Source organism: Nothobranchius furzeri, chromosome 14 (assembly GCF_043380555.1).
Source record: "Nothobranchius furzeri strain GRZ-AD chromosome 14, NfurGRZ-RIMD1, whole genome shotgun sequence".
NCBI lineage: Eukaryota > Metazoa > Chordata > Actinopteri > Cyprinodontiformes > Nothobranchiidae > Nothobranchius > Nothobranchius furzeri.
The window spans coordinates 59,460,553-59,478,525 of NC_091754.1; the positions used below are offsets into that span (position 1 = coordinate 59,460,553).

Here is a 17,973-nt window from a genome sequence, read left to right on the forward strand (position 1 = left end):
ATACATACTTGATCTGGAATAACAGGAACATAGTGTATAAAAACAAGTCATTGTTTTTCTCTAATTGAGTTGAGAAGCAGATAATTTTTGTGAATCAGTTGTATAATACTAATGGACAGCTCATGTCTTACACAGAACTCCTAAACACATATAAATTTCCAGCATTTCCCAAAGAATATGCCACACTGTTTGCTGCAACTACCATCGGTGTTAGAATGCTTTTTAAAGGTGTTCTACCAGTTGTACCGCCTATTTCTCCTCCCGACCCCGTGAACACATACGTGGGAAAAGTTTGTCTTATCGAGCACAAAAACAGTAATAGGAATATCCGTGCTTCATTTCAGAGAGAATCCTTATCTGTTCCATATGTGATTTTTTATTGGAATTCCTTTGTCACTGACGTCAGTTGGAAAAGAGTATGGACCATTCCTAATAAGTATTTGGTGACAAATAAGGTCAAAGAAGTTTCATTCAAAATACTACATAAGTGTTAACCAGCTAATCACTATATGACAAAGTTTAATAGGGACATTGATGTGAATTGCTGTTTTTGTGGAAGCCACCCTGAGACCGTTCAGCACCTCTTCTGGATCTGTTCACATGCTACAACGTTTTGGAAAGACTTTAGCAGATTTATTATCGGACAGCTCTGCAAGGACTTTGTTTTAAAACGGGAAAATGTTGTATTTTGTTTTTTTCGCAAGCACAGAAAGGAAGATGTATACTTTGTTATAAATTTGTTAATTATTCTAGCTAAATTCTATCTCCACAAATGCAAGTATAGTAACCAAAAACCTAATTTCAAGCACTATTATAGTGACACTCTATCTTACATAAAATTGATTAGTGGATCGCTAAATAAAAAAGCTTTAAAAACTATAACTATTTGCACTACCTATAATTTATTTGGATGTGTGTAACATTTCTGTAGTACACCCCCTGGCATAGGTTTCATCTTCTTTGTTCAATTTTGTATGCAATTTGTTTGTATACTTTCACCTTGTTCAATAAAGTTTTGAAAAAATAGCAACAAAGAAAAAAAGTCCTACCCGTTGTTGTTACTGAGCATGTGCGCGCATGCGCACAACACAAAAGGGAAATGCTACTCCGTTGTCATATTTGCAGGAAAATAGATAAGTAGTAAGTATTAGTACTTTTTATTGACGTTGATACTTGTTTGTTTTTTTTGGTTGGGGTTTGTGTCATGTAAAACACCGTAAAATTATCCTACGGGTAGGTCGTTTTGCCAAAGTAGGACGTTTTCTCAGAACGAACAAAAACCTTTTACCGATTATGAATCTTTATGAATTCATGGAAACACGTAGCCCACTCTAATATATAATAACAAAGTGAAAACAAAGCGAACATACAATCAACAAACGTCCACGTACAACCCAACCACTGATTGCTATGTCACCATGACACCGCATTTAGAGACTGCGCGTCTGCGTTGTTTTCAGCTGCGCGTCTGCGTTGTTTTGGAGCTTCCATCCATCATAGCTTGTTTATGACGTCATTCCTTTGTGTGCGTGACGTAATCACTACTACTGTTACATACAGAGACGCGTCACAGTTCATTTGAGCGAAGAGGCCCGGTTGGAAAGGACGTCACCCGTGAGTACAGAGGTAACATGGCTACTTTTAAACAAGACCTGACAGCACAATTACGGGACAGCCGTAAGACTGTGGATCAACTTAATAGACAGATCAGAATACTAAACGCTGAAAACAAAAAGCTACAGAGAGAGCATTTAAAAACTGTAAAAGATTTAGAAATCTGTCGCAATGACACTCACAAAAAAGTTCAGCAAAAACGTCAGAATGAGATGTCGGATAAACTTAAGGAGAAAAATCAAACGATTCAGAACTTGAAACAGCAAGTTGCTGGATTTGAGATTAGAATTAAAAAACAAGAAACGGATTTCTTGAGAAAAGAAAAACAGCTGGAGATGGCGTACGATGTAAAGTTTGACAAAGCACAGTTGATTTTCAAAAACCAGCTGAAAGAAAATAAATCAGTTGTTACTGACTACGAGTCCAAACAGGAGGCAGACAGGATATTTATAAAGAAATTAGCAGCTGAGAAATTAGACTGCGAAAGAGAGTGTAAGGCTCTAAAGGATCAGATTGATGTTTTAAAAACTGACAAGAAAACAGCTGAGCATCAAGCTAATAAAGTTCAAAGAGAAGTAGACCTGCTCAGGTGCGGCATAAACAAAGACTTTTCAGAACTAGTCAAGCTAAAAGAGGAAATCGACAAGAAAGTTACAAAAATTGAAGAAATTGAAGGAGTGTTGAAACAAAAGGAAAAAGAAATCATTGGATTAAAAAGAACCTTACATGCTACACAAAGAGACATCCATGAAAATAATATCAAGGTAAGCAGGCTTGGAAATGTTCAAAGGGATTTGAAACAGGCGGAGGATAAAAATCGTGTCTTTAGAGCCGATCTGCAAGCTGAAAAGGCCCAAGTCGACATCTTGAAGGTGAGCAACGATAAGTTAACTGAAAAATGCGATAAACTGAAAGAGAGTAATGAAAAGCTATCCGCAGAGAATTTGGCGTTACTGCAGACCAACAAAGAGGTCTCTGAAAAGCTGAAAGACAGCGAAAGAACAGCTAAACATTTATCTGAAGAAAACGTGAAGAAAGAAGCAAAAATCGACCAGCTCACAAACGAACTTAGGAACACTAGGACAGCTTACCAAAACGAGAAGAAACTGTGTGACCACGAAGTGAAAAAGATGAAAGAATATACTTATAGCGAACTTGTTGACACAAAAAATATGGCAAACGAAACTGGCATCCAAAAAGTAATTCTCGTCAACCAAAACAGAAAGTTGATGAATCAAATCAGCTGTCTGGAACAGCGCTTGACGAAAGCAACAGAATACATCAAACTCTTGAGTGAAGAAAGGGAGAAACTTCTTCAAGAAAAACACAAATGGTCATTTGACAAAGACCAGTGTTACGCTGAGCTGCAAAAAGTAAAAGGCGACAACAGCTCTCAGAAGCAAGAGATTTCACATCTCAAGTTGCAGGAAAAAATCTCACAGAATAAATTTGAAGAAGATATTCAGTCGGTTCGTCAAACACTCACTCACACAGAATCTGTTCTGGCAAGAGTTGAGGACGAAAACCGGAAACTATGTCAGAGAAGTGAGATTCAAGAAAAACATATTCGAGAACACAAAGAGCAGCTAACCGAGACTAAAAGAAAGTTGGAGACATTTCAGCGCCTAGTGGAGGATAAAGCTGAACAAATCAGAGAACTTGAAAGCCATAACCATGTTGTAAAAAGACCTGTAGTGTTTGGTAATATGTACATTGACTGCATGCGTGACAAAATTCCTGTCAAGACAAAGTGTTTGGAGTGTACCAAACTTAGAAGAGAGCTTAGCCAAATTAATCAGGATTTTACAACTAAGCTAGAAGAAAAGGAGAAAATGATTCATGAACTGAGGTTAAAAAATCACAAGACTTTTGATCTGAGAGCAGAAAATAACGACCTTAAAAAGCAAAATTGTAAACTGCAAGGAATCAGCACTGCTTTAGAGTGGCGACTGCAACAAGTCACTGACGCAGAAGACAAATTAAAAGCTGAGGACAAACCAAAGCCAAACCAGCCAAAGAGATTGTTGAGGCGCCCTTCACTTGAACCTGCTCGTCTAAGAAGGCCAACTGACCATTTAATGTAGGAAAACCCTATCCCCGGTTGAAAAAAGCGTTTTTAGAAGCTTTGCTGAGAAAGGCCACTTTTTACTAGAAAAACTGGCCTTCGTGTAGTTTCAAACGAAATATCCACAATAAGCATTTAAATAGTATTTTCTGGACAGCATTTTATATGGAGTAGAAAATAAAGAATCGTAAGACTTTTGATCCGAGATCAGAAAATTACGACCTTAAAGAGCAAGTCACCCCTTACAAGAAGCGTACTTCACTCCCACTTCATGTTTGAAAAATGCAACAAATGCTGTTGCCTAGCAGACCGAGAGGGTGGAGCCACTAACAAATACACATACTCACAACACTGTGACATCATAATGTACCAGTTTACATCATAGCATACCTCTTAGCCAATAGCGGTGGCAGATTTAAATTCAAATGCAGTGAAGAGTTTTTACCTGACAACGGCACAACTCTGACAGTTTCAGGCAGAAAATTTAAATTTTAACTAAAATGCACTAAAGTGCCAAACTATTGACTACACGTGTCTGCAGCACGATTAGACACGCATTTATATAGTTTATCAGAAAAATATAGTCTATTTGGGGGTGACTTGCTCTTTAAAAAGCAAAATTGTAAACTGCAAGGAATCAGCACTGCTTTAGAGTGGCGACTGCAACAAGTCACTGACGCAGAAGACAAATTAAAAGCTGAGGACAAACCAAAGCCAAACCAGCCAAAGAGATTGTTGAGGCGCCCTTCACTTGAACCTGCTCGTCTAAGAAGGCCAACTGACCATTTAATGTAGGAAAACCCTATCCCCGGTTGAAAAAAGCGTTTTTAGAAGCTTTGCTGAGAAAGGCCACTTTTTACTAGAAAAACTGGCCTTCGTGTAGTTTCAAACGAAATATCCACAATAAGCATTTAAATAGTATTTTCTGGACAGCATTTTATATGGAGTAGAAAATAAAGAATCGTAAGACTTTTGATCCGAGATCAGAAAATTACGACCTTAAAAAGCAAAATTGTAAACTGCAAGGAATCAGCGCTGCTTAACCCCCAAATTCCACTACCTCCGCTCCGCTCCGACACGAACGCCGGAGCAAAATCGGTCCCGTTCTAGTCAATCAGAGCAATTCCACTACTGCGGCCGTGCTCCGGCAGTGCGGCACCGTGAGCCGCCCTCTGTTCCGGCGTCTGGCAAAAATAGAATCGATCCTATTTTCGCCGGACGCCGGAGCACCTCCGCAGTAAATGGACAGAAATCACAACGGCCCAACAGGAAAAGGAGCGAGCACAACTTCCGTATTTCACAATAAATCGATAAACAAAAGGCGTTTTTTGTTTCATATGCACAGGTTTAACAACTTTTAACAACTATCAATGGCGGCTGAAGTTTAAATGCACAAAAGTAAGCCATAAATACAGTTTCTACTATCAAAGTAGTCACACGTTGTTGATCCAAACACTGCTGATCTCTCAACACAAATGATGGGCAGATTAAACAGTTCATGCCGATGCTTCTCCCACACAACGGGTGTTTGGATCTAACTTCCGCGTTTATTGCTCGGACTGTATCGAAAGATCTCGAAAATCCCGCGCATGCTTGTTTGCGCACCTCAGGTCTCCGCACCGGAGCGGAGCCGTTGTAGAGCGGGTACCAGTAAAAATTGAGTTCGGAAGCGAGCGGCTGCGGAAGGCGGGGGCGGACCGGAGCGGAGGTAGTGGAATTTGGGGGTTTAGAGTGGCGACTGCAACTAGTCACTGACACAAAAGACGATTTAAAAACTGAGGACAAACCGGGAAATCAGCCAAAGAGATTGTTGAGGCGCTCTAGACTTGAACCTGCTCGTTGAAAAACGCCAACTAACCATTTAATGTAGGAAAACTATCCCCGGTTGAAAAAAGCTGATGAGAAATGCAGGCGTTTGTTATTTTGCTATCAAAGATTTAGAGTTTCAAGCCTAGTTTTAAAAGTCTGAGGAACATTATGGAAACTAGAAAATTCCTGACTGGAGAGTAGTGGCCACATGCTGTAGAGGCCAAATAATGAGCTTTGGGTGAACAACTCAAAATAACGATATTTAGGTGGCGTTTGGGCTAAGGCCCAAAAGGAGCGGCTCAGCCGTGGGACTTACGATGGTGAAATAATTTGCGAAAAACGTTTAACACAAAATGAACACACGTTTGTGTAAACTATAGTTCATCAAAACGAACTCGATGACATGACCTCTCTACCTTAAACCTCCCACCGTCCGTGTGTTTAAAGGTTCAGATTTAGAAAAAAGCGTTTTTAGAATTTTTGCTGAGAAAGGCCACTTTTTACTAGAAAAACTGGCCTTCGTGTAGTTTCAAACGAAATATCCACAGTAAGCATTTAAATAGTATTTTCTGGACAGCATTTTATATGAATTAGAAAAAAAATGTAACTTGCAAATCGCTCTCTAGGTAAGCTAACACAAACATCTCTAACTTCTGCATAACGTCCAGGTTTAGCTTTTTCACGTCTCCAATTTCTTAACTTCTCATTAAGTGAATCTTTCCTCTTGAAAAGTAAAGGGCGTTTTTTGTTAGACATTAATTGGCTATATTCTTCTTCTTCAGTGGATGTTGATGCTGCTCGAACGGCTGCGTGCACCCCCACAAATTATACAGTAATCCCTCGCTACTACGCGGTTCGTTCATGGCGGATTCGCTGCTTCGCGGATTTTTTCTTTGGAGCATTTTTCAGGGGAATTTGCAGATTCGCAGTATTTTTCACTGATTCGCGGTATTTTTCTATGCGAAATATCAAGAAATTCTTGTTTTTTTCATCAATTTCATCATAAAATGCACTTTTGTAATAAAACAAAAAAAAACAATTAAAAAAAATTTTTTCCTTGAGTTTTACCCACAAAAAGAGAATGTGATCATACGATAATTCAATAAGGAGCGTGGTTTCACAGACGCGGAAGTGAGAGCGTCGGTGAAACGCCGGCTGATCTAGGAAACCCCCGAGCGTTCGAGCGTCAACGAAGTGACACGGAAATGCCGGGCTTTCCAGAAGTAAGTAAGATAACTTGCTGTGAGCTGATAGTTCGTTGGATCGGTAGGTTGGAAACTCTGATCATGAATCTGAAGAAACGATGACTGAGAGGTGAGCTGGAAAGGCGACTTCCGTTTATAGCCGCGGTTTGTGACGTAGGTGCGACGTGGAGGGAATCCCCGCGAGGGGCATGCTGGGAGTCCCTACTTCGCGGATTTTCACCTATCGCGGCCAGGTCTGGAACGCGTCTACCGCGATAAACGAGGGATTACTGTACATCAAAACGAGCGGCTCGGCTGTGGGAGGTGTGCTGTCACTTTTCTAAGCAATCCGATTTACCAATTACGAAAATATTAGCCAAAAACTTCAAACTATTTCTCAGTTTTGGGCAGATTGAGCTTCTCTTTCAAACTTTGAGTGTGTGACATTTTTTACATTTGCATAAAAACTACCAGGTGGCCGGTGCCTTTTTAAAATTTTTTTAGGAATTTTCTGGTTTAATTTAACCTAGTACTAATTGTATTCTGATTAGTCAAAATTGCAAATGAAGACATCAGCAGTTATGTTTTTACTATAGAAATTATAATTAAGTATATCCATAATAACAACTGCACTCATAGGAATTAAGTTTTAGATAACTCACAATCCCTAAAATCTTAAAGCCTGGGGAACACTGGAGGCAGATGTGCCGCTGAGCACTTCTTGGAAAGTTGCGCGTTTGTCACAATATCACGAGCGGGGGCGGCGCCATCTTGGATCGGTCGAGCCCACCCTTTTTGACAGAGGCATTGAAGTGTCAGCATGTTAAATCAACCTTAACTCCTTGAATTTTGATGCGTTTTTTTGCCTACAAACTTCACACATTCAGCTCTGATACAGGACACATGTTTTAGTGTTTTTAAAGGAATCATCAACTCTGCCTCAGAGTCCTTCTCCACCCACATACCAATTTAGAAAAATGCATGTCACCTTGAGAGCAAGGAGGAGATTGTTAGGACCCAAGATGCAGATACCCCAGATGACATGAGGCAGGAGTTTATAAAAGTAAAATCCTTTTTATTTAGGAAATGAACAAAAAAATCCAAAAAGGCAGGACGCCAAAAACCAAAGTCCTGAGTATCAGGAGAGCGAAAGCTCACACAGAGCACAAAACCTAGAGGCGAGGTACAAAAGCTCACTTAGAGCACAAAACATTACAGGTGCTGGCCAGTAAATTAGAATATCATCAAAAGGTTGAAAATATTTCAGTAATTCCATTCAAAACGTGAAACTTGTACATTATATTCATGCAATGCACACAGACCAATGTATTTCCAATGTTTATTACGTTTAATTTTGATATTTATAGGTGACAACCAATGAAAACATCAAATCTGGTATCTCAGAAAATTAGAATATTCTAAAGGCCAATGAAAAAATGTTTGTTTCTCTAATGTTGGCCAACTGAAAAGAATGAACATGAAAAGAATGTGCATGTATAGCACTCAATACTTAGTCGGGGCTCCTTTTGCCTCAATAACTGCAGTAATGCGGCGTGGCATGGACTCGATCAGTCTGTGGCACTGCTCAGGTGTTATGAGAGCCCAGGTTGCTCTGATAGTCGTCTTCAGCTCCTCTGCATTGTTGGGTCTAGCGTATTGCATCCTCCGCTTCACAATACCCCATAGATTTTCTATGGGGTTAAGGTCAGGTGAGTTTGCTGGCCAATCAAGGACAGGGATACCATGGTCCTTGAACCAGGTGCTGGTGGTTTTGGCACTGTGTGCAGGTGCCAAGTCCTGTTGAAAGGTGAAGTCTGCATCCCCATAAAGTTGGTCAGCAGCAGGAAGCATGAAGTGCTCTAAAACTTCCTGGTAGACGGCTGCATTGACCCTGGACCTCAGGAAACGGAGTGGGCCAACACCGGCAGATGACATGGCACCCCACACCATCACTGATGGTGGAAACTTTACACTGGACCTCATGCAACGTGGATTCTGTGCTTCTCCGCTCTTCCTCCAGACTCTGGGTCCTTGATTTCCAAAGGAAATGCAGAACTTGCTTTCATCAGAAAACATAACTTTGGACCACTCAGCATCAGTCCAGTCCTTTTTGTCCTTGGCCCAGGCGAGACGCTTCTTGCGCTGTTTCTTGTTCAAGAGTGGCTTGACACACGGAATGCGACACCTGAATCCCATGTCTTTCATGAGTCTCCTCGTGGTGGTTCTTGAAGCGCTGACTCCAGCTGCAGTCCACTCTTTGTGGATCTCCCCCACATTTTTGAATGGGTTTGTCGTCACAATTCTCTGCAGGGTGCGGTTATCCCTAGAGCTTGTACACTTTTTTCTACCACATTTTTTCCGTCCCTTCGCCTGTCTGTTAATGTGCTTGGACACAGAGCTCTGCGAACAGCCAGCTTCTTTAGCAATCACCTTTTGTGTCTTGCCCTCCTTGTGCAAGGTGTCAATGATTGTCTTTTGGACAGCTGTTAAGTCAGAAGTCTTCCCCATGATTGTGGTGCCGTCAAAACAAGACTGAGGGACCTTTTAAAGGCCTTTGCAGGTGTTTTGAGTAAATCAGCTGATTAGAGTGGCAGCAGGTGTCTTCTATATTCAGCCTTTTCAGAATATTCTAATTTTTTGAGATACCAAATTTGGAGTTTTCATTAGTTGTCACTTATGAATATCAAATTTAAATGTAATGAACATTGGAAATACATTGGTCTGTGTGCATTGCATGAATATAATGTACAAGTTTCACGTTTTGAATGGAATTACTGAAATATTTTCAACCTTTTGATGATATTCTAATTTACTGGCCAGCACCTGTATAGACAAGGCACAAAAGCTCACATGGAGCACAAAAACAACGCTGACACAAAAAATGGACCGAAAGGACGAGACACAGAAAGCTTAAATATACTGGGGCATGATGGGAGGCAGATGGGCTGCAATTGTGTGGAGAGAGAATCAGGTGAAAGCAATAACTAATCAGGGCACACACACACACCTAGCTGGAGAAGGACACACACACACACACACACACACACACACACACACACACACACACACACACACACACACACACACACACACACACACACACACACACACACACACACACACACACACACACACACACACACAAAGATAACTATGGTGGGGAGACTAAGAGAACATGATGAAAACCAGGAGGGAGCTGGGGACAAAAAGGGCTGGAGCTACAAGGACACAGAACGTGAAGGGACATCTGGAGGAGCTGGGGATGACTGAAGGAACAAAAGACCTGGGAAGGATGATCTAGAGGGCTGAAGACCAGGGGACACATGAGGAACACAAAGAGACACATAAGGGGGATTCTTAGGGGGGAATGGAGCACAGAAGGAGACACATGAGGGAGACGCAGACACAGACCATGACAGTGCCCTCCCCCCCCAAGGGGCGGATAGCAGACGCCAAAAACACGAACAAAACACCACCACAAGCAAAAGACAAGACAAAATAGGACACGAGAAACCACAGGGCGAGAGAGGAGGGACCAAAACAAAAAACCCACAAGGGGGGGCGAGGAGGGACCAGGGGACTCTGGGAGGCTGGCGACGGGGAACCAGGAGCCGGGAATAGGGGACTCTGGGAGACCGGCGATGGGGAACCAGGAGCCGGGAACAGGGGACTCTGGGAGGCTGGCGACGGGGAACCAGGAGCCGGGAGCAGGAGACTCTGGGGGGCTGGCGATGGGGAATCAGGAACCGGGAGCTGGGAAATCTAGGGATCGGGGGCTTTGGAGGAGGAGGACAAGGAAGGGACTTCAGAGGAAGGGACTTCGGAGGAAGGGGACGAGGAAGGGACCTTGGAGGAAGAGGACGAGGAAAGGACTCAGGTAACGGGGACATATGGGACACTGGGGACACTGGGGACTCAGGAGACAGGAACTCTAGAGATGGGGACGTAGACTCTTGTGAGGACGTAGACTCTGGAGACAGGGACGTAGACTCTTGTGGCGACGTAGACGCTGGAGACGCCGACTTCAGAGCTGGAGAGGGAGAGCTGGAGGGGGAGACGTCGACTTCAGAGGTGGAGGGGGAGACGTCAACTTCGAGACAGGAGGCCGAGACGTCGACTTTGAGACAGGAGGCCGAGACGTCGACTTCTGGCCTGGGGGCGTCGACTTCTGGCCTGGAGGTGTCGAACTGGGCGGAACCTCTTGGACAGGCTGGACCGGAACCTCGTGGACAGGCTGGACCGGAACCTCGTGGACGGGCTGGACCGGATGCGATACGTCCTCCGGGACCACCGCCGAAGCAGGATGCGATGCGTCCTCCAGGACCACCGCCGAAACAGGATGCTGTGCGTCCTCCGGGACCACCGCCGAAGCACGATGGTTGCGTCGTCATCGACGTAGGCGTTTTTGGCTCACCACGGGAGAAGAGGTTTCTGGGACATCTACTGACCAAGAGCGCAGACCTTGAGGTGAGGATTCAGCTCCCTTAGCTACCTGACCCACCAGAAGACTGGAGGTGGTGTCAGGAGGAACTGTGCCTCACCAGCAACGCTGATGTGGAGATGAAACCTGGACTCTTTGCTGCTGTGATGTGGCGGGTTGGCTTATCTGAGGTGCTGAGACGGCATCAACATGTACAGAGGGGATGGAGATGAAGCCGGTCTAATCTCACAGTGAAAACAAGCATTCTTAATAATCTGTGCACAGGAAGTTTACCGATGTTGCAGTAAAACAAAAGGTATAATAATTTCTTATTAATGAAACGTTGTTGCAGCACTAAAGCAGCAGATAAATGAGATTTTGCAATAAACATGTTAAATATTTACATATGAATTGTTTTAGAGCCTTTTTGTTGGAAGAATCTGATATTAATTTTAGCTCTTCACCTGGAAAAAATTGGTTTGTGTGGTTTTGCCAGTGTGATGTAGGGCTAGGCAATAAATCGAAAATGTATTGCTATCGAAATTTCTGACTCTTATCGAGATATTTTTTTCCCCGTCAATATATTTGCTAATAAACAATGTAAATATGTGTGTAGGTTGGCAATGTTCATGTCCCTTTAAGAAGCGGTACCACCACGAGTCGCGTAAAATGTGACTAAACGTAATACATGTGACAGCCCCATCTAGTGGACAACTTTTGTTTCTGCATATACCTGTAGTTATTGTTATTGAGGTTAAATCCTCAATATATCGTTATATTGATTTTAGGCCAAATCGCCCAGCCCTGGTGTGACATCATCGGTAGGCACAGATCTCCTGTCCTCTTTTTTGGAAATGGAAATATGGTCACCGTAGTGTAACCCCTTGATGGCGAACAACTATGCATCCTGTAATGTCAGAAACAAACTACCATAATAAGTGGAGAAAGTGCTCCCTACCGTAAAACACCCAAGAGTGTAAACATCAGATATGACAATATCTGGTGAAATCTAGCTTAACTGAGATCCAAGAGGCTCTTCTGTTAAATTTTAACAATGCACAACACTGGTTAGTCCATACTAAGTTGCTTTTAAATAAATAAATCAAAATCATATTCTGTGCTTTTCATCCTTCTGCTTTGCTCGGTAAATTAAATGAACATTTTTTAGACTTGTCACAGCTGTAAGCTTCTGATTCAATTAAATATTTAGGTGTTTGGCTAGAGCTGGATCTGTCCTTGAAAAGCACAAACAAGGTCAACTTTAGCTTAAAAACCTTGTGTCGTTCTATTACTTGATTTGACGTTTTGAAACAAAACCTATTGTCATTGATCTTCTGTTTCCACTGTTAGATTATGCTGATGTACTCTATCAGAATCCCACCGCCTCCTCTCTTCACTCTATTAATTTATAACAGCTTATGTCTTGTAGTATTGCGTTGTCCTTTTCGATCTCGTCACTGTCACGTGTTTGATCGTCAGTCCTAGCTTTTCGGCTTTAGCCAGACGGGAACTTTACTGGTTCTGTTCATTTTCAAATGTGTTCATCTTCTGTAACCACTTTGCTAATACTCAAGTCTCATAATAACGTTTGTACAGATTGTGGTTCCTTGTTTTATAAAGGAATCAGGGAAGCTGGCTTTTTCTGTCAAAGCACCAGTGGACTGGAACACATAACCTGCTGATTTGAGGTCTGTCCCTTCTTTCTGTCTGTTGAGAACCTCGGTATAGGACTATGAAATGCCCACTCGCAGCTGTTATTGGTTTTCTTCGTGGATCAGAAGGCATGCTTCTACTGCAACCTCAACTTTATATATTCCGCTGTGCTATTTGTTTTTCATAAATGTTTTGAGCTTTGCCGGTATGCAGTAACCACAATTGACCACAGGGTGTCATTGTTTACAAATTGCACCGTTTACATTGTTGCATAAACAAGGTTTATAACATTTGCATCTTATTTGCATCTGTTAATGTTAATATACGGAACTTTAGATATATCCGTACGTCATTAACAGACACAGCAGCGATTACATTCCTGCATTCTATGATACTGGCTCATATTGAATATTGTATTACCAGTTGGTCCTATACGAGCTCGGCTGCTATTGGGCCAATTGAAGTATGCTACAAAAGAGCATTGAAAATATTAGATTAAAAAAAACCCTCTCTCATATCACCATAGTCAAATTTTAGATAAATACAAGTTTTTAAATTTTACTAATTTTAAATTATTTAAATCAGCCTGTTTAATATATAAAGTTGTACATGGTCTGGCGCCACCACCAGTGAGTGATTTTATTAAACAAAAGTGTAGCAGTGTTGTCGGGTCTCGACTGACTCGAGCCACTGCTAGAGGTGACTGTGAACTGACATTCAGGCGGACTACCTTTTCACAGACTGCTCTGTCATACCAGGGAGTGACCTTCTGGAACAGTCTTCCACTATCTGTGAGGGAAAGTACCAGGCTAAACATTTTTAAGAGTCGCTTAAAACAGCGGCTGAGGGACACACAAACATGTGATCATGTCTAATACTTATATTTTTTATTTGTCCGGGAAAAGAGTTGGTACATTATTAAAAGGGAAACAACTGCTAGTGTAATGGGTGAATGTAATCTCACGACAGTCAGGGCATATGCAGTATCGGGGTTTGTGCAATACAATTGATGTGTTTCCGTTATTGCTATCTATGTTGTTCTCTGTGTCCACTTTCTTTGACATTTGTTTGTGTTAGTATAATGGGATGACTGTTTTTGTCTCTGTCACATGACTTGTAAATACTATCTCTGTATGTTTACACTACTTTGTGTCTAACATCAACCTGTCGGAGGGTCTGCAGATGGAAATTAGCCCAAGGCTATAATCTGGCATATTTACATTTATTGAAATGTTCATTAATATGTATTGCCCCTCTTCCTAAATAAATAAATAAATAAATTTGTGTTGTAGTGTCTCAATTCGACCACGAGAGGGCAGTAAACGCCTATGAGTGCAACCCTCCTGAGACCCTGGAGTTAGATTTTTCTTTCCCCCAGCTAGATTTTGGAGAACCACACTGACATCAGAAACAAGCTATGCTTTCAACGTTTTAGTTGTTTAAAGTTCAGACAGAAAAGCTGAACTTTTAAAAATAAGTAAATAAATAACTATCCAGTCTCTAAATGTTATCAATGGGTCAACGTTGAGTGGAATAAAATATCAAGAGAAGAAGCAGATGCCCTCTTTAGGGTTAAAACGTTTAACTGTTTACATCTAATATATAAACATTTGAGCTGAGGATTAAATGCTGAGGATGGGGATTAAATTATGCCAAGAGCTAGGTCAACTGCCTTCACTAAATTTGAACCCAGTGTTGTCAAAAACCAAAACAAGTTTTGAAAAGTGGGAGGCATTAAAATCGACTTTGTGGGGCAAAATTAATATTATTAAAATGATTATAGCACCCCAGCTCAATTATATGCTCATGATGCTACTTATTTCTATTCCTCAGGACTTTTTTAAAAGGTATGAAAATTTGATTAAACATTTCTTGTTGGAGGGCAAAAGAACAAGAATAAAAATCAATAAATTATATGCCCCCAGAGAGAAAGGTGGATTGGGACTTTTGGACCCAAAGCTCTATCATTTGAAATGGCAAAATCAATCAATCAAAGACACTTTATTAATCCCAGAGGGATCCTGTTTCCCCCAGCGAGAGCAGCCATCTACGGCGCTCAGCCACTGTAGCCACAGGTGGGAGGGAGATCTTGGGAGAAGCGCAGAGCACATTGACTCCTGCAGGTTGATGACCTCGCCAGGCTGTAGTCCACCAATCCGAAGGGGGGGTCGGGTTTTCACAGCATCTGTCTGCGTTCCTTCGTGGGGGTTTGTTGCTAGCCTCTTAAGGCTTCTAGGGCGTCAGATTCGGATAACAAGAATTTGTTTGGGTCAGGCTGAGATAATTTCCCCCTCTGCCTTCAGTCTTTAAACTGATCATTCCAGTCCTTCAGTGAAGACAATTTTGGGTTTTTAAACTTGCCCATATTATCCGGTGACTCCCTCCGAGATGACATCCAGTTTGCGCACTTATACCGGTATCGCAGCTAGAACATTGTCCAGCGTACGATTCACCTCGAGTAACGTCCCAGTCTGTGAGGTCTCCACATGGACGGTGCTTTCCGTGGGTGCGGGTCGCCCTCCAATCGCTCCCGTCTTCCCAAATTTCCAGAAAACCAGATATCCTCCCACTCCAATCAGGAGAAATCCAGTGATCATCAGACAATATCCACACGTCTTCGGCATCCTCAATGGACAGCTGGGAGAGGCATATGATCTTCCACTCCTTCCAGGAATCCAGCATATACCTCACTGGGTGTGTCCCCTGTGGGCATGTGGGAGCCCCCTGCTCCATTCTCATTGTTGAAAAAATCTTATCAATCGCGTTGAATGACCAATGTATCAAATCCATGGTTAAAAATAGGGGTTTTCAGAAGAAATGCAGAGAAGCGCTCTGTGGGCAGACAGGACAAAGAGCCTTGGGAAAAAAAGATAAGGGAGCAAAAAGAGAAGCGTCTGTACTCCGCGAGTGCCAGGAAGAAATTCACTACTACACCAAAACTAGTTAAATACTGGGAGGAAGGTAAAGAAAAACAAGAATGGTTAAATATTGAATTTGATATCTGTTCACCATTTGATCCAAAACACAAATTGTCTCAAAAAATAAATACAACTAATCCAGTTATTATTCACTCTTGTGAGGTTTGGTCAAAGGTACATAAAATGTTGAAGCTTTCACATTATGTCCAGAAGTATGCGTCTCTTTGGAATAGTCCTGCTATATGTATTGGTAAAGTACCGGTGTTTTGGGGACAGTGGCACTCACGTGGTATATGTAATATTGGAGATCTGTATAAAGATGGAAACTTTATGTCTAACCCCCAAATTCCACTACCTCCGCTCCGCTCCGACACGAACGCCGGAACTAAATCGGTCCCTTTCTAGTCAATCAGAGCAATTCCTCTTCTGCGGCCGTGCTCCGGCAGTGCGGCGTCGTGCGCCGCCCTCTGTTCCGGCGTCCGGCAAAAATAGAATCGATCCTATTTTTCCCGGACGCCGGAGCACCTCCGCAGTAAATGGACAGAAATCACAACCGCCCAACAGGAAAAGGAGCGAGCACAATTTCCGTTTTTCACAATAAATTGATAAACAAAAGGCGTTTTTTGTTTCATATGCACAGGTTTAACAACTTTTAACAACTATCAATGGCGGCTGAAGTTTAAATGCACAAAAGTAAGCCATAACTACAGTTTCCACTATCAAAGTAGTCACACTTTGTTGATCCAAACACTGCTGATCTGTCAACACAAATGATGGGCAGATTAAACAGTTCATGCCGATGCTTCTCCCACACAACGGGTGTTTGGATCTAACTTCCGCGTTTATTGCTCGGACTGTATCGCAAGATCTCGAAAAACCCGCGCATGCTTGTTTGCCCACCTCAGGTCTCCGCACCGGAGCGGAGCCGTTGTAGAGCGGGTACCAGTAAAAATTGAGTTCGGAAGCGAGCGGCTGCGGAAGGCGGGGGCGGACCGGAGCGGAGGTAGTGGAATTTGGGGGTTACGAGGATCTAACCCGTACTTACAAATTGCAAGGTAAAGGACATTTTTGGAAATACCTCCAAATGAGACATTGTGTGACTTCTAAATTTAAGGAAGTTCCTGAGAATGATATTTTAGGTTATATTAAAATGCCACGTGATCGCCACACTGCTTCGGTGTTTTATAAACTGTTTAGTCATGGTTTAAGTGGGGAGTCTTTAGGCATTAAACTACTTTGGCAGCGGGACTTAGAAACAGAATACACAAATGAAAAATGGCTAAATATCTTATCATACAGTGGTAAATATGTGAAAGAGGCTAGAAGTAAATTATACAGTACAAGGTGTTGCATAGATACTACCATACTCCCTACCAGGTTGCATAGAATGAAACTAATGCCAAATGATTTGTGTTGGAAATGTAACAGTGAAATAGGGACATATCTACATTGTTTTTGGGAATGCTCTATGGTTTTACCCTTTTGGACTGATGTCCTGGAAATCCTGGGTGCTTGGTCTGGCATAGAAGTCCCTCAGACACCAGATCTATGCTTACTGGGAGACAGATCCCAAATACCAAATGTTTCAAGAGGAACCTTCTGCATCATTACGGTCGGACTAGTTACAGCATCCAGGATTATATTAAGACATTGGAAGACTAAAGTGCGCCCTGGGATTGATGAATGGATTGCGGCGATGGCGGAAACAGCTGCTTATGAGGCCATGCTCAGCAACCTGAAAGGGGACAAGGACACAGACTGGAACAGCTTTTGGGGAACATTGAAAAATGTTACATAAAACTTTGAAATCTAATGCCTGGATTTGGATTGTTAATTGACCCCGAATTAAGTATGGCTACTGGTCTATGTAGCTGTGATAGCTGAACCCGAAACTCTTAGAATCGTTGGTATTAGGGATGTGTATTTTTGAAATTCTGGCGATACGATACATATCACGATACAGGGGAGATGATACGATATATCACGATATATTGCGATACATTCAGTCAGACGTTACAAGCAAATTTTTTTTTACTGAATTTATTGTAAGAATGTTCAATAAACAGTCCAAACTGATACGTAACATGTTTAACATGAGGTATCTGAACCATGATGGAGGGATTTACATTTCAGTGGTGGAAACAAAACCCGCTGCACACTGCTGCCAACTAGCGGGTGGCGATTGAATTGCGCAAAACAAAAAGAAAATACACAAATGTTTGCATGGAAATTCTTTCAGGAATTAGATACACGGCTTTTGAATATCGAAGCAATAATCGCAGGAAAAAATACCACGATATATTGCCATAT

The 17,973-nt window shown here is 42.1% G+C and overlaps 2 protein-coding genes across 2 annotated transcripts in view; both read left to right on the forward strand.

Annotated features, from left to right (window-relative positions):
• Positions 1-1,631: 1,631 nt before the first annotated feature.
• LOC139062741 (repetitive organellar protein-like) lies at positions 1,632-3,698 on the forward strand. The gene has a single exon (XM_070544405.1). The coding sequence runs from the start codon at positions 1,632-1,634 to the stop codon at positions 3,696-3,698; it is 2,067 nt and encodes a 688-aa protein (XP_070400506.1).
• A 6,341-nt stretch (positions 3,699-10,039) lies between these two features.
• LOC139062742 (aspartate, glycine, lysine and serine-rich protein-like) overlaps positions 10,040-17,973 on the forward strand; it is a 23,216-nt gene continuing 15,282 nt past the window's right edge. The window contains exons 1-2 of the mRNA XM_070544406.1: positions 10,040-10,153; positions 10,294-17,973. The exon at positions 10,294-17,973 is cut by the window's right edge and continues 1,591 nt beyond it. Coding sequence (XP_070400507.1) covers positions 10,040-10,153; positions 10,294-11,160 — 981 coding nt within the window. The 3' untranslated portion in view covers positions 11,161-17,973. The remainder of the gene's footprint in view (positions 10,154-10,293) is intronic.